Genomic DNA, 20,324 nt, shown 5'->3' on the forward strand with positions numbered 1-20,324 from the left:
TCTGAAATACAACTTTGGAAACCTAAATACCATGTTTACCATAAACCGAGATGATAGATTAAGAGGCCACCAATACAAATTAAAGAAGGAGCAGGCAATAGCACGGTCCAGAGTAAACTTCTTGCCTAACAGGATATTTAATATTTGGAATAATTTAGATCGAGACACCATATCAGCAACTACAGTGAATACGTTTAAAAACAGACTGGATACGACAATATTTCATACATAAAAATTGCACGATGTTAAATTTTCTATGGATATTTTACTAATATCTCTTATTTTATGTAACTGTCAGTAGTTATTTTACATTGTTATTTTTCTTTGTTTTTGGGCATAATAGGAGCTTGCTCCTCTGCCCTTACTTGTTATGTAATAATAATAATAATAATAATAATAATTAAAATGCCCAGTTGGTGATAAACACCAGTCTGATTTTTGCATGAGAGTTTAATGAATTGGTAACAAATCAATTGGAAGTTCTGTCCGACAAAATACGTTGTCTGACGTTCCAAATTTATAACCTGTTTCACAATTAAAACTTCCTCTGTTCCAGTGTTTCCATACATCAAAGTTTGTCCGACTAGACACAGTTAAGCTATTAACAAATTTTCAGCTTGCTATTAATAAACTTTTTTTTGGTACGCGGGATCCAGGTCTATAACACAATTTAGTTTTATTGAGTAGCGACTGTATCATTTAAGCTGTGAGCCACTGTGGATATTATTCGAATTTGATGTTGGAAAATTGTAAATAATAAGAATAAGGGGGGACATCTTCTACAGCTGGCCCCGTTTCTCGCATCCGAATTTCCAGCGTTTTCTGTAGAAGGAATCTTCCGTTTTTTTAATCTCTGGCGGTCATTGCATCTTCGACATCTTCTCTCCAAGACCATCTTGGTCTGTCTCGTTTTCTTCTAGCTGGTGGAGTCCATTTTTCTTTCTTTTTGGACTATCTATTTTTAGGCATTCTTCTTTAAGCTTCAATTGTGTCTATTATGTCTAGATCAATCAAAAATAATATAGTTCATTTTCATGGCCAAGTTGAGCGCCGTGTAACCCAATACTGTCTATTATTGTTTTATAAATTCTTTTTTTTATTTTCTTTTGTTATTTTTCTTTATGTCCTTTCTGATATCTTCACTCCTTTTTCGATCTCTCAGTGTATTTCCTGTAATTCTTCTCAGTACTCTCATTTCTGCCGTTTCCATTAGTCTTTGTGTTGTGGCTGTATCGGGTCTTGTTTCTGATGCATATGTCATTATTGGTCTTACACTGGCTTTATAAATTCTTGACTTCATCTCAGTGTTAATATGCCGGTTTCGCCATATAGTGTTATTAAGGCATCCTGCCAGTCTATTTGCTCTTTGTACTTGATTTCTCACTTCTTTGTCCAGGCTTCCGTAACTTACAATGTAATTCCAAGGTACATTTATTTCCATTACTTGTTCAATACTGATACCATCAATTTCTATTTTACGTCTGATTGGTTCTTTACTGATTACTATTGTTTTGGTTTTCTGAGATGAAATTGTCATATTGAATTATTTTGCTCTTATGTTAAATCTGTGGACTAATCTTTGCAGACTATCTTATTATTGGGCTATCAATATTGCGTTATCTGCGTAGCAGAGTATTTTTACTTCTTTGTTTCCCATTCTACATCCTCGTCCTTTGTTGATGTTTTTGATGATTTCATCCATGATTGAATTGAAGAGTATAGGACTCAATGAGTCTCCCTGTCTTATTCCGCTGCCTATATCTATAGGTTCTGTAAGTTGTCCATCTATTCTGACTTCCATTTTGTTGTTTTGGTAGATGTTTTCAATAGTTTTTATGTCATCTAGAGAGACTTCTCTATTATACAGAAGATGGATTACATCTTTGAGTCTTACTCTGTCAAATGCTTTCTTCAAGTCAATCAGACATAGAAAAATGCTGGTCGATTATACTCTAGTGATTTCTTAGTAATTTGATTTATGACGAATATTGCATCTGTAGCTGTACACGATGTAGTACGCTGTAGTACGAAAACCCTGTTGTTCATCTGCTAAACTTATCCTCTGATTCATTAGGTCTTGTAAAATTTTAGTTGTAAGTTTTAGGGTAGTATTTAACAAGTTGATACCTCTGTAGTTTTCTGGCTGCTTTTTATCTCCTTTTTTGGATAGTAGAATTAGTTCGCTCGTTCTCCATTCTTCCGGCATTTTATTGTGTTTTATGATTTTGCTAATTTTATTGTTGTTAATTGTTCTGTCATTGATGCTCTACAATATTTCAGTAATTCGTTTGGTATTCCATCCTTACCTGCAACTTTTCTGTTCTTCAGCTTTTCGAGTGTTTTTCATTCTTCCTGTGTACTTATATTAACATCTTCATTTGTGGTAATTTCTGGTGTTTCCGGTTCTACCATCATTTGTTCTTCCTCTGCATAGAGCTTTTTTAGATAGTCAATCCATGTATCCTTTTCTATGTGTTTTGGTTCTATTAGTTCCTTTACCTCCGTTCTTTGACCTCTTATAAAGCGCCATATTTCCTTTTGGAGACCCTAAAAATCATGTTCCATTTCTTTCGAAAAACGTTCCCAGTGATCATTTTTTATTCTTCTTACGACTGCATGTGTTTCGTTTCTTATAGTTTTATAATTATCGTATGCCTCTTGTGTTTTAGTTGACATGTATTTTAGGTAAGCTTTTTTCTTCTCTTTACATTTTTCCTTCACTTCTGTACAAAACCATGGAGTTCTTCGTCTTGGAAGCGACTTATTTTTATTAATGTTTCTTTCACCAAGAACTTCCTTGGCTGAGGCTAAGATATTAGACTTAATTTTTGCCTAGCTTTCTTCGACTCCGTCACTTTCTGTGATATACATGTTGCTGTTTTTTCCGTTATTCTTTTTTGGAATAGGTATCTTGTGTAGTCCGATGGAGTCGTCCTGTAAACTTTCAACTTTAATCTTGGTGGTGTATTCTGCTGTTTTTTTTTAGATAATCGTTGGGCTAAAATTGTGGACATCTAGACATGTAGACCAAAATCACTGAGTATACCATTTTCATCGGAGCGACTACGATTAGTTGATATGTGGGCGGTTATAATCTTCTATTATAGTATAGTGTGTTGTGTGTGTATCTTTCGTTCTGTTTGTTATTGAAGTTGTTTGTTCAGAGATCGGACGTTGTGCTTGCATCCTTATCTTTGAAGGATACATCAGTTTCAACGGGCGATAAACCTCCGGAATTTGCTTATACAATAATTAATTTCTAAATAGTAATTCACAAAATTCCATTTGCGTTATATCATATCCGATGTATAATGATTTCAATTCCTTGTTATCAGTATCACCATAGCAATAGCTCGAATTTATAGACAACAAAAATTGAAGAAAAATGCCCCTATAAGCAAAGATTTTTATTAAAAAGGCAGAAATCTTAAAATATGTATAATGTAGGTAAATAACCTATTTATAGGCAAATATCTGATTATTTATATACTAACTAAATTAATTTAAAACTATTAAGTATACCAGGTGGACCAAAAGTCAGTTAACGCTATCAAAAAAAGTCACGAGCAAGTTTGCGGCGTCTCCAAGAAAATATAGCATGCTCTGTGAAGGGCCTTGCAAATAATCCACAGTTACAAGGTATTCGATATTTTCAGCAAGACGGTGCACCACCTCATTACGGATTGCAAGTTCGTGAGTTTCTAGATTCTAGATTACCAGTTTAGTGGTTGGATAGGGAGAAGAGACACTAACGCCCGCGCCTTCGCCAGATTAGATGCGCTGTAGTTTTGACTTGTTTGGAATACTTGAAGATAAAGTTTTTGCCAATTTGAAGTTCTTCGTGCCAACTTGGAAGTCTGTAGAAAGACTTTTTTCACTGTGTATAATCGTTGCCAAAAATGTATTGATGAAGGTGGTTTACATTTTGAATAAAAAATGTAAAGCGTGCACTTCTTTGTGCCTACTTATTTACAATAAAAAATAAATAATAAACGTTTTTTTACTTCAGTTATTTTTGCTTTTATTAATATACAAAACGGTTAACTGACTTTTGGTCCACCCGGTATTTAGATTTACACAACATAACACTAGTAACATAACAAATTAATTAATAAATTAATTAATGACAATAATTGGTAATTAATTATTAATTCTTGGATTCGTACTATATAATTGTTTCGTTTCAATTCAGAGGTGTTCATGAAGCCCCAATGGCTCACCCATGGGGGGGGTTTAGGAGTTAAAACCCCTCCCAGGGCATATAAAAATATACAGAAGATAAATAATAGTAGGAAAATGTAACTTGTCTTTCACAAACAATACAAAAAAATTTCTGTGCCCAAGCAAACCCCCCCCCGGAGCAAAATTCTATGTGCGCCACTGTGAAGCCCCACTGAAGAGCTCTGGAGAGACCGAAACGGACGTATAGGGATGGTGGTGGATCTGTGAACCTAAATAACAGGTTGTCTTTAATTTTTCATATTAAGTACTCATATTTTGAGTACCCGGAATCAACTTTCGTTGGCATTTTTCCTAGACGAATAGAACGAATGTGACTGCATGTTGTAGAGTCCCTTTCATTTCCTTTGTTCGTTGTCTCCTTGCCTTATAAATTGTAAAAGGCAGAGGTTAAGGATGAATAAATTTTCAGATTTATTGTTTAGGTACATATGGGACTTCTCATTTTGTTAATGGTAGGGGAGCCCAAGCGGGGATTTTTGCATGGCTCTTAATGGGGTGGGGAGTTCGTTTAGGGGGGGGGGCGATTAAGATAAGGTAAATTAAGTACATAGCAATAGCAGGGAAGACAAGAAGAGATAGAATACGAAACAACATCATCAGGGAACAATGTGGCTTGCAAGATGTAGTCAGATGGGGCAGGCAAAGACGAAGAGAATGATTCAGTCATGTAAAAAGAGTGTAGGAGTGCAGACTACCAAGAATTGGTCTAGAAGGAAAACCAGCAGGCAATCGTCCATCGGGGAGACCACCAAAAAGATGGTGAGATAGCTGCGCTGTCAGTCTACCTCTCAAGAAATATTTCCAACGTCGGAATTAACAGATCGACAGATCTACAACAAGTATATGAAGAAGAAGAAGTTAAGTACATGCAAAACAGTGTATCTTTAAAAAATCTGACGATTTGAGCGGGGCGTAAGGAAATTGGTGAGTCCCAAAGTTTCACAAGAAAAAAGCGAATATTTCGCGAAATGAATGACAGATCGAAAAACTAAAAAATACGTACTCAGTATTTTTCAAAAAATCTATTGAATGATACCAAACACGACTTCCCACGGAGAGGGGTAAATTTAATATTTTAAATACCAATCCCGCGATATTTCGCGAAATGAACATCAGATCGAAAAACTGAAAAATACACTTATTGTATTCTATCGAATGGCACCAAACACGACCCCCCCCCCCCCGGAGGTGGGGTGGGGGGTTACTTTAAAATTTTAAATGGGAGCCTCCATTTTTTATTGCAGATTTGGATTCCTTACGTAAAAATAAGTAACTTTTATTCGAGACATTTTTTTGAATTATGGATAGATGGTGCTATAATGTAAAAAAGCGATTATTGGAAATGGAAAATTAAATAAAAAATGGAAGGAAAGTCCCCACTAAAATGGAAATTTTTACTTAACTTTTTTGGTTTTAGGACCTACTCTTCACAACCCAATAGGTCCCCAAAGCGCTCGAGTGACTGCACATTTAGCATACTTTGCTCCCCTACCACTGTAACCCCTTAAAATTTTATCATTATTGGCTACAACTAAATGTTTTCAATATTTCAGAATTTCAGTCTTAAAACTATGTCTTCAATAATTACTAAAATTTTAAAAATTTGGTTTTTTAATTATCTTTATTATGCTTCATTTGAAAAAACTTGCATGGCGAAACGCACCATTTTGACAATAATCTGTGGAATTTAAAAAACAGTCTTCTGATTTTATGTTTTTCTTTATTATAACATGAATTCCCATCGAGTAACCATCAATTCCATAAGTTATTAAAAAAAATAAAGTCAATCTACTATAGTCAAAAATCATACAGAGTACAAATCAGTTCTCCCTTCACCAATCATTAATTTTCCCCAGCAGGATTCAGACTCGAGATTTCTGTTGAGCACAAGCTTCGCTAAAGGGAGGGTCTATTGGATATCCGACAGAGTGAGAGGAAGACATTCGAGCCTCTTCAAGGTCCATTCGACAACGATGAGGTCATCAACTGCAAGAGAAATGAGTATATACCGTGAACCAACTTACCTTAAGTTATTCACGAAGTTTTCGTATGAATTTGAAAATAAAACTTACCTACAACTACAAATTATAAATATAGTGATGGCCAAAAAAAAATGCAACACTTTATTTACGGTTAATAGTTAATATATTGGATCAAAAGCACCTAGTTCTTTGTAAGTACAGTATACCCTCTCTATAAAGAACACGGGTATTAATTAAGTACGAGGTTTCGCTTATAATGAGGTACATTAGGTGTCCCATTAATATAAAGTTTCTTTAGCAGTAAATGGTTGACTTCAATTAGTGCGGTCGTAAATATTATTAAATTTATCTGACTTGGCCCATTGTTAAGACCAGTTTGGAGTGATAAGCAAACGGGGTAGACAGAGTTGGTCTTTTGACAATTAACACTGACTAGACGGTACTCCTATAATAAAGCAAAGGATCCACACAATCTACAATAATTACGACGACAAAAACAAAAAAACGGATGTAAAATATATTGCTTTGCCTTATATACCCGAAATTAATGTTTTCAAATGAGTTTTAAAATAAATTAAATCTATTTTAATTGCTAAGATTATAGAAAAACAAACATTCAAACATATTTAAATTTTACTTGAAACCGGGCCTTTTATACTATTATCGGTTAACCCAGGATGTTTATAGTCGGTATTATTTAAAGTCAACCATTTACTGCTAAACAAACTTTACATACAGTCGGAAAAATGAAAGAATACCCATGAACGATCACATCAATCACATATTTTGTATTTGCTGTCTTTTTCTATAAGTAACAAACGTTTGTTATAGAAAAAGATAGAAAAAGATTTGAATACATAGTAAGTGATTGATGTGATCGTTCATGGGTATAAAAGGAAGTCAGCGTTTATCAATAACATTACGTTAGATACCTATAGCTACTGGAAATATTTTTGAAGATTTAAAATTTACAAATGCTGTCTCACCACAATCCATTGGAATAATTGTAATGAAAACTTACCAATCTATAATAAACTGTCTAAAGGATTCTTCTTCTTCTTCTTTAAGTGCCATCTCCGCGACGGAGGTCGGCAATCATCATAGCTATTCGGACTTTAGAGACGGCTGTTCTGAAAAGTTCATTTGATGTAACATCCGTACCATTTTATCAGGTTACGCAGCCATGATATTCTGCGTTTCCCTATGCTTCTTGTTCCTTATTCCTTGAATCTTTCCCTGCATAATCAATTGGACCAAGTTGTATCTCTCTCCACGTGTAATATGTCCGAGATATTCTAATTTTCTTGTTTTGATGGTATTTAAGATTCCCATTTCTTCATTCATCCCTCTCGGAACCTCTTTGTATGTGACGTGTTCTGTCCACGATATTTTCAGAATTTTTCTGTACACCCACAGCTCGAATGATTCTATTAGTTACATATTTCATTGACGCCGCATTCAAAGTCCAAGCTTCCATTCCATATATATTCCATAAAACAAAGTCGAGAAAACGTAACACCTAGCCAACCCAACTCTCAGCTCGAACTCCAAATCTGTTGTGCAGAGCATATTTCTCATTTTGTTAAAATTTGCTCTAGCCTTTCTATTCTGATTTTGATTTCCTAGAAGTCATCACCTGTGGAGTTGATCATTGTTCCAAGGTATGCATATTGGTCGACCCGTTCGACATTGGATCCGTTTATGAAGAGATTCTAAAGGATTACATGAAGGCAAATAAGATTATTTTTTAAAAATGAATAACCATTTTCAATTTCGTTGCCACACGAAACTACAGCAGCATCATTATTCCAGTTCACCCTAGAGAGCAGCATATGTGCCTCATGATGAGAGACTAATAAGTTTCGAAACGGGTAGAGGTGCTTGCTGCACTCTCTGATAGAACTGGAATAATGATGCGGCTGTAGTTTCGTGTTGCAACGAAATTGAAAATGGTTATTCATTTTTGATTTAAATTTACTCCGATTGGAGTAAGAAGGGAACCATTCTCGTTGGAATTTTACCGCGCTGAACAGATGGGACGTGAATTATAAATTGTAAAATTCCCTCATCTTCCTTAGTCTCAGCATCCGTTATGGCTTGCAAATTGTAGAAGCCTCGGAGGTGTTACCAGAGAAGGTTCCCATTGTTTTCAGTCTGGTAGGGCGTAGAATAACATTTTTGGATGTTGTTTTATGTGCTATTAGATTGAAAACTTAGTTTTTTTAAGATTATTTCTTATTTATTTTATTTTTTATACACAAAACAAAATTTATTTTACATATATGTTAGTTTACTGTATAATCTACGTATTATTTTATTGATATGTGGAAAAGGATAAGTAGTAAGTAGTGACAAACTGTAGAAGACTCCAAATTGTTCATGTTATTTGGTTGTTGTTCAATTGATATGTTATGTACTATCATAAAACACGGGACTTGGTTGAACATGGAGAGTCGATGCACCACTGAAAATATTAATTTGTACAGAATCCCTGTCCAGCGTTCCCATTTGACCTTCAAACAAGACGTCGTTAATGGCCTTTTTTGCAAAAATTTGTTGTCGTGGCGCCATTTTTGCTAATTCTACTGCCCAGGCAGAAGCAATTTTCTCATAATCATTCTGAGGTTTTTCAAGGTGTTTACGTGCCAATGAAATTAATTCTTTGAACTCATCGAGTTTTCTTCTCTTCTTTTTGGGTGGTTCCTTCTTTTCGCGCTGTAAAGAAAAAATGTTTTTAATTTTTTGTTAGTATCTAGTAATAGTAATATTGTATAGCGGTAGTAATAATTTAACTTTTAATCATAGTTTCCAACAACAGAAGCTGAATGGAAAGCTATTGGCAATGAATTGAGCTGTTGATGTGGAAATAAAAAAACCTCCACATACAGGCTTGTACTACTACAATTAGTGTTGCCCAAATGCAAGAACAAGACGAGACTTAGACAGTCTTGGTCTTAGTCTTACGCCAATGCACCTGGTCTTGGTCTTGGTCTTGCGCCAATACACCTGGTCTCTGGAATTTTCCTAATTGCATAGGAGCTGTTGATGTGGCAATAAAAAAACCTCCACATACAGGCTTGTACTACTAGTCCAGGGCGCATCTGTTTTGAGATAGACGTTGAGAGGTGACTCAAATTTTTTTGCAAAAATTGCTTGAAAATAACTCAAATAACACTATTTGAGTTATCCTCCCACTCAAAATGGCCCGGAACATTGTTTAAATAATCAAAATGTCAAAATATGAAGGAAAAATTCGATTTTTTATTGGATTTTTAATTATAACTTTAAGACTGTTCATTTCTGAGAAAAGTTGTACTGACATAAAAGTTGTGTAATTAAATCTCCTACAATACAGAATCGGTTAAAAATTTAAAAAATAGTCACCCTTGTTGCAAAATAGCAATAATTGCGAAAAAAAACCATACAAAAACAAGTATTCGCATTTTACATTTTTCAGCCATTTACCCTACACTTAGGACCATCATATTTTACCCAGAAAAACTTTATGATATAGTAAAACAACACTGTAAATTACATTAAGATCGGTTAAATAGATTTTGCAATCCAGCTTTCGCAACAAAAATTCATTTTTTTAAAATGTTGCAGGACTGAAAATAAAGCAGATAGCAAGTTAAATTTTTTTTGCTTATACAAGTGTACTGTACCTTTCATTTGCAATTTACAAAATTAGAATCGATTAACTACCACGGCGTCAGGAATTTTTTTAAATAAACATTAATTTTTGGTGCTACGCGCAGGACAGCGGTGTTCGATTCACACAAGTTGATTTCCACCAAAATTTCTTCCAATCTTTATCTAATATATTATTTTCTTACTCTATATTTTGTTGTATTTTAATATTTTAATTCCACAAAAATCAAACTAATTTTATTATTGTTTGTGAAATATTGTTTAAACAATTGCATATGTTTAAAAATAATAAACTTTTATTCTCTAAGTTAAAATATATGAACAAAGAAAGTTTTTGCTAAAAAAAGTGGTATTTCAAAAGATAGAGTATGTGTTTTTATTTTGCAATAAACAAATTTATTTATTTATATTGAAATGTAATAAAAATTAAAATGTATCAATCATTATCAAAGGTCATTGGAATACCCAATCAGAGCAAACTATCCGCTGTCCTGCGCGTAGCACCAATAATTAATGTTTATTTAAAAAAATCCTGACGATGTGGTAGTTAATCGATTTTAAATTTGGAAATTGCAAATGAAAGTTACAGTACACTTCTATATGCAAAAAAATTTTTAACTTGCTATCTGCTTTATTTTCAGTCCTGTAACATTTTGAAAAAATGAATTTTTGTTGCGAAAGCTGGATTGCAAAATTTATTTTGCAAAATTTATTGAACCGATCTTAATGAAATTTGCAGTATTGTTTTACTGTATCATATAGTTTTTCTGCGGAATGGGACGTTTCGATGCCGCCGGTTCATCGCCGGCCGTTTCGATGCCGCCGGTTCATCGCCAGTCCATTTTATCGCCGTCATATCTTGCATTTCCTAGAATTCCTAATTAATACTAAAAATAAGTAATAATTGTAACTGTCGAAAATTCGGAAATATATCAGATAACGATTAATTGACTGGCGATGAATCGGCCGGCATCGGCATTGAACTGGCGGCATCGAAACGGCGGCGATGAAACGTCCTAGACCCGTTTTTCTGGGTGAAATATGAAGGTCCTAAGTGTAGCATAAATAGTTGAAAAACGTAAAATGCGAATACTTGTTTTTGTATGGTTTTTTTCGCAATTATTGCTATTTTGCAACAATAGCGACTATTTTTTAAATTTTTAACCAATTGTATATTGTAGCAAATTTAATTACATACGCAACTTTTATGTAAGTAAAAGTTTTCTCGAAAATGAATACTTTTCAAGTTATAATCAAAAAACGAAGAAAAAAATCGAATTTTTCATTTATTTTTTGACATTTTAATTATTTAAACAATGTTCCGGACCTTTTTGAGAGGGAGGATAACTCAAATATTATTATTTGAGTTATTTTCAAGCAATTTCTGCAGAAAAATTTGAGTCATCTCTCAACGTCCAAATGTACTAATATTTTTACAGATGCGCCCTGGTCTATACTACAATTAGTGTTGCCCAAATGCAAGAACAAGACGAGACTTAGACAGTCTTGGTATTAGTCTTACGCCAATAACCTGGTCTTGGTCTTGCGCCAATACACCTGGTTTTGGTCTTGGTATTGCGCTCTCGGTCTTGGTCTTAATCAAGAGTCTTACAAGTCTTGCAGTTACGTAACAGAGTAGGTACATTTTTTTAAGCTTTAATTAACATAGCCATAGTAACGATCAACCAAATTAATAAATGTCTAAACAGCAGATACCGGATGGGGTTTAAACATTTCTATATTGGCACGATTTACACAAAACAACTTGGGATGCATGAATTATTTCGAAAAACTCATCAAATTTGCTTTTAGGTCTTTCAGATCTATGACTCCAACTCTCATTACTCGGAATAGAACTATTTGGAGGCCCAGCAACTATAAAAGAAGACAAGGACGAGCATCGACTATATGGACCGACGACATAAAAATAATAGCGGGAAACTGGCTACAAGCGGCCCAGTGTAGAGAACACTGGAAAGAACTGAGGGAGGCCTATATCCAGCAGTGGACGAGATTGGCTGATTGATGATGATATACTTACACAAATTGTTGAAGTAGTCTTTGAGCTACCCCTGTCCACATTATTGATATAGTTTTCAGCTTCTTCCTTGTCATCACGTTCTTCCCTTTGTAAAGTATTAGGTTCGTCCTGGCCCACAAGAAATTGCATTTCTGTATAATACCATAATGTTGGTAGTGTGCCTGTCCCAGCACCGCTTTTTTCAGCATCCGTCATACGTTTTAACTCTTTTCTGAAGTTAGTGCGGAGCGAATTGATTTTTTTAACTAATTGCGACTTATCAGCATTTGGATAATATTCTTTATATTTTCGGAGTAATTGATCGTACTGCTGATTTTTTATAATTTTATTACTATAGTATTTACTCTTCACATTCCACAGAGCCGGTAACGACCGATACATATCGATGCACTCTAGAATAAATTTTCTTTCTTCCTCCTTTGCTTTTGAAGACATATTTTTGTTAACCGCGACACGATGTTCACAACGAGAGCGACAAAACCCAACTGAACCAATATATTGCGCAATATAGGCCACAGACGACAGACGCTTCAATATTTGTACACTGCACAATAAAAGTCAAAGTTCTGTTGATTGACGCAATATATTGCGCAATCGTTCAATCTGGGCCCGGATTACGTACACTCGATACGCATCGTATCCGCCATGTTTTACCGTAGCGCCTTATGGCGGATACGATTCGTATCGAGTGTTCGTAATCCGGGCCCTGATCTACAGATGGTCAATATATTGTACAATATTAAATATTGTGCAATATATTTGCAAAAATATTGAGTGTGTAGGGCAGCGGCGGATCCAGCATCGTTACGAGGGGCGGTCGATTGGCTAAATTTCTATAAAAATAAATTAATGTTTTTATAATGTTTGTATATAATTTAAAATAATTAAATCATTTGGTTTGAGCGGAGGTCATCATATTCATCATCAATTAGCCCTTTGCATTCACTGCTGGATATAGGTCTCCCCTATTTCTGTCCACTGTCTTCTGCCATGGGCGCTTTGAATCCAATTTGTGGTCTTTCTTTTTATATCGTCCGTCCATCGCGTGGGTTGTCCTCTACTTCTTTTAACCGCTCTTGGTCTACACTCGAGCCACCTCTTTGTCCATCTCCCATCTGTCAGACGAGCCACATGACCGGCCCAGTTCCTTTACCTCTTACTTTTCTAATAAACCTTACTTACTTAATCCAGAACTCGTCTACCTTTCGGTGTGAGTTATTACGGAGTTAGGTTCTCTGTCGTTTTCTTCCACATTTCCTTCCATTTCCTTCTATCCATGGCCAATGCTTTTGTTTCCTCCCATTTTATTCCTCTTTTGTCAGCCGCTTTCCTCACTTCTTCTGTCCACGTCTTTCTTGGTCTTCCTCTTTTCTTGCTTCCCATATCTTCCACCTCTTCTTCTCTTCTCAGTACATGTCCGAGCCATCTAAGTTGTCCTTGTTCGATTGTTGTTGTAACTGGGTGTATTTTCAGATTTTCTCTAAAAGTTTGATTTCTAATTTTATCTTTCCTTGTTTTCCCCTCTATTGTTCTCAAAAATCTCATTTCTGTGCTTATTAGTCTATTCTTTTGCCTTTTTGTTAATGCCCAAGATTCACAGGCATAGGTTAGAGTGGGTTTCACAATCATTTTTTACTATTTCCGCTTTTATATTCTTAGGTACATATTTCTTTCTTTTTTAAAAAGTTACTCTTAATAATATTGTACAGCTTACCAGTCTTTGCAATTCTTTCATTTATCTCATCTTCTAATTTTCCATCCCGGCTTATGATTACCCCCAAATACTTACATATATCCGTCTACCTGTTCAAGTTGCTTGCCATCTACTTCTAAGTATTTCATGTTTTCTTTTTTGTCTTCCAATTATCATTGTTTTTGGTTTTTCTTTGTTTATTTTCATGTTTCTGATTTTTAGCTCTTCATAGGTACAATTTCTTGTAATTGTTTTTCTGACTCCCCAATGATCACCAGGTCGTCTGCGTAGCATAGTTCTGTTATTTGTATCATTCTCAACTTCCAATATCCTACATTATATTTTCTCCATTTGTGTTTGCATTCTTTTATTACGTCATCTAGTACTAGGTTAAAGAGTAGTGGGCTCAGGCTCAGGACACAACCCTGTTTTAATCCAATGTTACTGTCGAATACTTTTGATTTTTCATTTCTTGTCCTTACATAGCTTTTCGTTTTCTCGTATAAACTCTGGATGCATCCTATTAGATCTTGTCCAATTTTTCTCTTCTCTAGTATTTTCCAAATATATTCTCTTTTAATTCTGTCGAAAGCTTTTTCCATATCTGTGAAACATTCTAATAAAACCTTTGGTTTAGACTCTTAATAAGGTGGTAACTATTAGTTTATAATTGTTAGGGTCGATTTCTCATACCTGCGGTAATCTGTGGTTCAGTTGAACCAGGTTCACCGGTGATCTTCGGTTTTGTTTGGAATGCATTTCTCATTGCACGTTCATGTCAGTGCTCGTTCTACAGCTTTCGAGAAATGCCAATAGATGGCAAAAGGTAAAAAACTGTCGCCATTTTGAACTATCTTTTTTATGCTGTTTTTGAATAAAGTTAAATTTAAGTATTTATAGTCAAATAGTCATTTTAATAATTATAAATAAATATTATAAAAACAAAAATAATGTTATCGTTTATCGTTAGGCTTAATATAATAAAATAGGATATATATTTATATTATGACAGCGTTTCGTGTTAATGCAACGCATGCGTAGTCCATGAAATCATCTGAACTGAGTTCTGAAATCTTTGAACGGCCGAATTCCACCGTTCAAGCATCGTTCAAGTTTAAACTGCCATCGGCCCATCGGTTGAACGTGAATTGAGAAAGAAGATTTTGACTTTAAACTGACGTTTACTAGAAGTTCAGGTTAAACTGGAGTTGAACTCAATATGAGAAATTGGCCCGTAGTGTTGTTTCAATGTATATGATAAGAGTTGCTGTTTCAATTTCGGATTTTTAAATTTCTTTCGTTTCTTGGGTGGCTTCGGAAATATTATTTAAATAGTCTGACATTACTAATTCTATTTCATTGCAGTGCTCAAAGTAAAAAAAGCTTTGAGCCATGTTCTCCACCTTGGAATTACTGCTATAGGTGATAATTACATGCATAGGAAGTCTTTCTTTGTGGGCTTACCCAACTCACAGTATAAAGAGGGACAGTAGAACCACTCACCGAAAAATTGGAAGTAAAATCTGTAGTCGCGCATGGCGACCGCGCAATGTTCCCAGTCGCTTTTGCCTCACTCTCGCATTGCTAGTCGCATAGAAACGTACGGATTTTAACAGGGAAAACCCGCATCCACCACTGGTGAATTACCAATTGCGTACTGCCGGTATTACTTCTTGGTAGTATTACTTCTTCTTGACAGAGGAGTAATTTTACTGTGGAACCTCTATATACTGTTCCCAAGTGCAGTGCAGTTAAAAAAGATCTTTAAATTAACATCAGCTTTTAACATATTCTTCTTCTTGTCGTAGCACTGCAACCCGGGGTGGGTCTTGGCTAGGGTTACCAAATCATAAACTTGAAAAAACGGGACACATCCATGAATAGTAGCGCACCTAGAATTTTTCAATGGGGGGTTGGCTTACATTTTGCTACTACATATTTATATATTTTTCATATGCCCTAGTAAAGGAGGTTTAACCCCAAATCTCTCCTCTGAGTGCGTCACTGGTACGTTTGGGGGATTGGGGCAATACCCAAACAGGTAGGGGAGATTGAAACATTTTCAATTTACCTTTGAATATGTAATTTACGAAGAATACAAAATAGTGAGAAACAAAGTCATTTCAACAAATAAAAAGAAGAAAAATAACTGGTTTCGCTGAAGGATAATGAAAAAGACAGAGAAACCCATAAACTAAAACAATTTTACAAAAAAGTCAGAGCAACAAAAAATACGCCCAGCATTAAAACAAGAAGACTAAAAAACCAAAAAGGAGAAACCGTATCTGAAGAGAAACAGATCAGCAGAATATGGGAAGAATATTACGAAAAAATGCTAATCACTATGAAGGAAACACACTTCGATGAAGAAGTAAGGCCGTACAAGATAACGACAATGTAGACATTTTCACAGAAGAAAAAGTACAAAAAAAAATTAAAAACCTAGGAAACGAAAAAGCAGCAAGAGAAGATGAAATAGTAGTGTAATTAGTAAAATAGGGATGAAGAGAATTGCATAAAGAAATAAACCTGCTAATACAACAAATATTGACAAAACAGACTACCAGACGATTGGAACACAGGTATTGTAGTACCTATATATAAAAAGGGAGATCGGGAGGAGTGCGAGAATTACAGAGCAATAACTTTATTAAACACCACATATAACATTCTAGCAAACATATTAAACATGGGACTTACATCACGCGCTGAACGAATATTAGGAGAATACCAAGGGGTTCGGCCGGGGAGGTCGACGATTATTTCGTACATACAGTGGAGCAAACAATTCAAAAATATAGAGTATGAAACAGAGAAATTCACCTCATATTCATGGATTTCAAAAGCGTTTTTGATACAATCAATCGAACGAAAATGATGGAGTAGCTAGAGAATGTTGAAATCCCAAAAAATTAAGACATAATGCTAACAGTGAGCCTAAAGAACACCAGAGCAAGGATCAGTTTCAATAAAACAACTTCTAAGGAGATCAATGTAAACAAAAGCGTGAAATAAAGTGACTCGTATCTCCCTGACACTATTTAATCTGATATTGAAAGTAATTTTAAGGAGGACAAACTTTGCAAACAAAAACATTATTACAGATCAATGTCAACTAGTAGCATATGTATACTACTACATATATCTACTAGTATCTAGTAGTATACTAGTAGTCATCGTAGCGAATATGAAGATGACGCTTATAAAAGCAGTTGGAAAATTAGATAAGTGAAGAGAATAGGACTAGAGATAAACCAGCACAAAACAAAATAGGTACATGACGATAAGGAAGGATGACACAACTCATAAATATCTAATAACACAGAACTATAAATTTGAAACGGTATCCAACTTTAGCTATTTGGGGTAAAAGTAGGGAAAACCGGAACAGAGAGAACAGAGGAAAGAATTCTGAATTTCTGAAAGGCAGAAAAACATAGGGAATTAATAGAAATCTGCTGAGAAGCAGGACTCTACATAAAACTATATATATAAAACCATAATAAGACCTGTTGTTACATATGGGACAGAAAAAAGCGACGATTAACAAGAAAGAGGAAGACAGTCTTCTGAAATTTGAAAGGAAAATAATGAGAACAATACTGAACCACAATGTAACAAGAGAGGGAGAAATAGTAATGAAAACAAATGCCTAAATTGAAGAAAAAGTAAAGAGAGAAAATATAGTTAGATACATAAAATCGACCCAACGCAAATACGGAACATTTACGCGTCCCGAAAGACTTTTTCGGGACTCCGGGACAAACCGTTAAAAAACGGGAGAATCCCGTTTTTACGGGACGTTTGGTCACCCTAGTCTTGGCTTACTGCACAGTTCGCTTCCATCTCGAACGGGTGTCCATGACAGTGGCCCCATTGTTTTAAATCTGACCATATGTTATCTCTCCATCGCTTTTGTGGACGTCTTAAGGGCCTAATTGTATAATACATCTGTTTGACCTCGGCCTTTGTTCTCATTCGGTATTGGTTAGTATTCGGATCGTGATAAGGTCCAAAGATTCTTCTGAGGATTTTTCTCTCAAAACACCGGAGTTTTCTTTCCATTGCCTTAGTCAGCGTCCATGTCTCACACCTATACATGAGGACCGGTCTAATCACTGTCTTATATACCCTGATTTTTTATGTTAATGTTGGGGTTTTAGATTTGATAGTGGTTATGGAGACTATACACATATCTATTTGCTGCCTGGATTCTCTCTTTTATCTCTTCCGTGATATCGTTATCTGCGATGATTGTCACTCCGAGATATATAAAACTTTTTACTCTTTCAAAGTTATATGAGTCTATTGTAACATTTTGCCCTATTCTATCTCGTCTCGTTTGTCTGTTAATGCACATATCTATTATGTATTTGGTTTTCTCTTCATTGACCCTTATTTATTTATTTATTTATTTATTTATTTATTTATTTATTATCCTAACAGACCTGTAAGGTCTAATTACAAGGATAAAATACAATAATTTTTCTAAAATAAATATACAATAACACAAAAAATAAAAATAACAAAAAAAACAAAATAAGTAGTAAATCTAGATAATACAAACCATTCTTATATACTATCCATAAGACTACACTTACTAATCCTATGCCGATAAATGAATAATTTGTCGTAACACTATTCCCCGAAATACATTTTGTGAGACTGCCCAATCTAAATCAGTTAGAGTATTGATGTTATTAGCTAGTCGAAACATGGTCACCAGAGGAGCCCTGGTGGTAGTAGATAATAGTGGAATATTAAACATTACCATATTGCGAGTTAATCTTGATGGTACATTGAACCTGATCAAAGCTAGAATTTCAGGTGAATTAATTTTATTGTTAATTATTTTATGTAAAAATATAGGCCATTTCAAGACTTTGACGTTTATGACACTAATTGAAAGCTGGAAGGCAAACATTGAAATTATTTATATTTGTACCGCATTGAGTTTCTTAAGTTTTTTACGTTTAATAGTTTTTTTATAAAATAGTTATTGTTGTTATAAAATAGTGGTTTATATAATTGTTTTTATATAATAGTTTAATCGTTGTATAATAGTTTTTTATAGTTGTATTTTCCGAACATTTTGCTGTTGACTTCTGTAGCTTCTAGCTGTAGAAGTACTTTAACGACTGTATTTAGTTGTAAGCAGTGAATAAATAAACATAAGTAAATATTTTCAAAAGCTTTTGGTATATAGATCCATTTTCCCTCAAGGGGTATGAGTTAACCTACAGTAGAAAAAGTTTTTCAAGGGTGACAACATGGACAAATATAGTTACTTACATGGACATAGTTCTTTTTGTATTTGGAGCTTAGTAATAGTTTTTACACAGGTCAACAAATGAAGGCATTCAAGAGTTTAAATTCTTACAAATATTTTGAGGTAGGATTTGTATATAATTGTGGAGCTATAAAAATAAATAATTTCATCATAGTGGTTCACCCCAGATATCTTAAAAAATTGACCTTTTAAAGAATTTGTACAGTCGGAAAAATGAAAGAATACCCATGAACGGTCACGTCAAACAGGTACAATCACATATTTTGTATTTGCTGTTCTTTTTCTATAAATAACAAACGATAGAGATAGATTAATTATGTTAATAATATGTGATCGTTCATGGGTACTCTTTCATTTCTCCGACTGTACCTGCAGTGAAAAAATTTCAAGAGAAGAAACTGAGAATCTGCCGGAAGAGGTGAAATGTTTTTTGATTTTAGACAACGCTCCTGCTCATCCCTCTGAAAATATTCTATGATCAAAACATGGCAACTTTAGTTGTATGTTTTTGCCAAAAAATACATCGCTTATTCAACCCATGGATCAGGAAATAATTTTAGCAACAAAATGAATATATCGCAGAAAGTTTTTAGATGAAGTAATTGTATGATGAAGATAACACAGAAGATACAAGAGGGCAGCATACTTTGCAAAACTTAACTGTTACAATTTGAAATCAACAATTTGTTAAGTTTGCTACAGCATGGAAAGGCAGTTATTAAGGGGTTACATAGGTCTTGCGGGTAAAAAAAGTGACTTTTTAAAAAAATTATATCTTGGAAACTAAAAATTATTTTTATTTATAATTGGAACATGTAAAAGTATAGTACACTCAAAAAAATTTCAGCCAAATATATTCATTTTTGTAGAGTTGACTGCAATTTTTCGACAACAGCCCTTTTTTGTGGTGAGCAGCATAACAAGTCCAGTCTCATCTGAAATTTCTTGTAGTTTATACCTCTGGTTAGTGAATGAACAAAGATTTTTTTATTAGATGAGGTCATTTTTGTTTTATCAAAAAAAAACTACTTTAAAAATGAGAAAAATTGGGGTCAAAAATGTGTTTAAACTTATGTAAAATCTTCAAATTTCATTTTTTTTAATTCCTTCGTTCATTTACTAGCCAGAGGTATAAACTACAAGAAACTTTTTGATTTCAAATGAGACTGGACTTAGTTTTGCTGTCCACCGTAAAAAAACTTAAACTCTACAAAAATGAATATTTTTGGCTGAAACTTTTTTTGAGACTACCTTAAGTACTATACTTTTACATGTTCCAATTATAAATAAAAATAAATTTTAGTTTTCGAGATATAATTTTTTTAAAAAGTCACTTTTTTTACCCCTAAGACCTATGTAACCCCTTAAAAAAATGTTTGATGGCCAAGATGCATACATATATTTAGAAGGAAAGTTCCTAATTTC

General features: G+C 34.3%; 1 protein-coding gene across 1 annotated transcript; it reads right to left on the reverse strand.

Annotated features, from left to right (window-relative positions):
* Positions 1–8,486: 8,486 nt before the first annotated feature.
* On the reverse strand, positions 8,487–12,412 carry LOC114334000 (uncharacterized). Its single transcript, XM_028284002.2, has 2 exons — positions 11,917–12,412; positions 8,487–8,939 (listed from the first exon to the last, which is right to left on the reverse strand). The coding sequence occupies exons 1-2, from the start codon at positions 12,349–12,351 to the stop codon at positions 8,634–8,636; spliced, it is 741 nt and encodes a 246-aa protein (XP_028139803.2). The 5' UTR covers positions 12,352–12,412; the 3' UTR covers positions 8,487–8,633.
* Between the last annotated feature and the right edge of the window lie 7,912 nt (positions 12,413–20,324).

The sequence above is a fragment of the Diabrotica virgifera genome, chromosome 4 (genome assembly GCF_917563875.1).
Source record: "Diabrotica virgifera virgifera chromosome 4, PGI_DIABVI_V3a".
Classification (NCBI taxonomy): Eukaryota; Metazoa; Arthropoda; class Insecta; order Coleoptera; family Chrysomelidae; genus Diabrotica; species Diabrotica virgifera.

Excerpts from the sequence above, each read along its gene's own strand:
- LOC114334000 (XM_028284002.2), bottom strand. The coding sequence starts at position 12,351 with ATGTCTTCAAAAGCAAAGGAGGAAGAAAGAAAATTTATTCTAGAGTGC. Across the intron at positions 8,940-11,916 it reads AGACTACTTCAACAATTTGT|CGCGAAAAGAAGGAACCACC; the intron begins GTAAGTATATCA and ends TTTTCTTTACAG.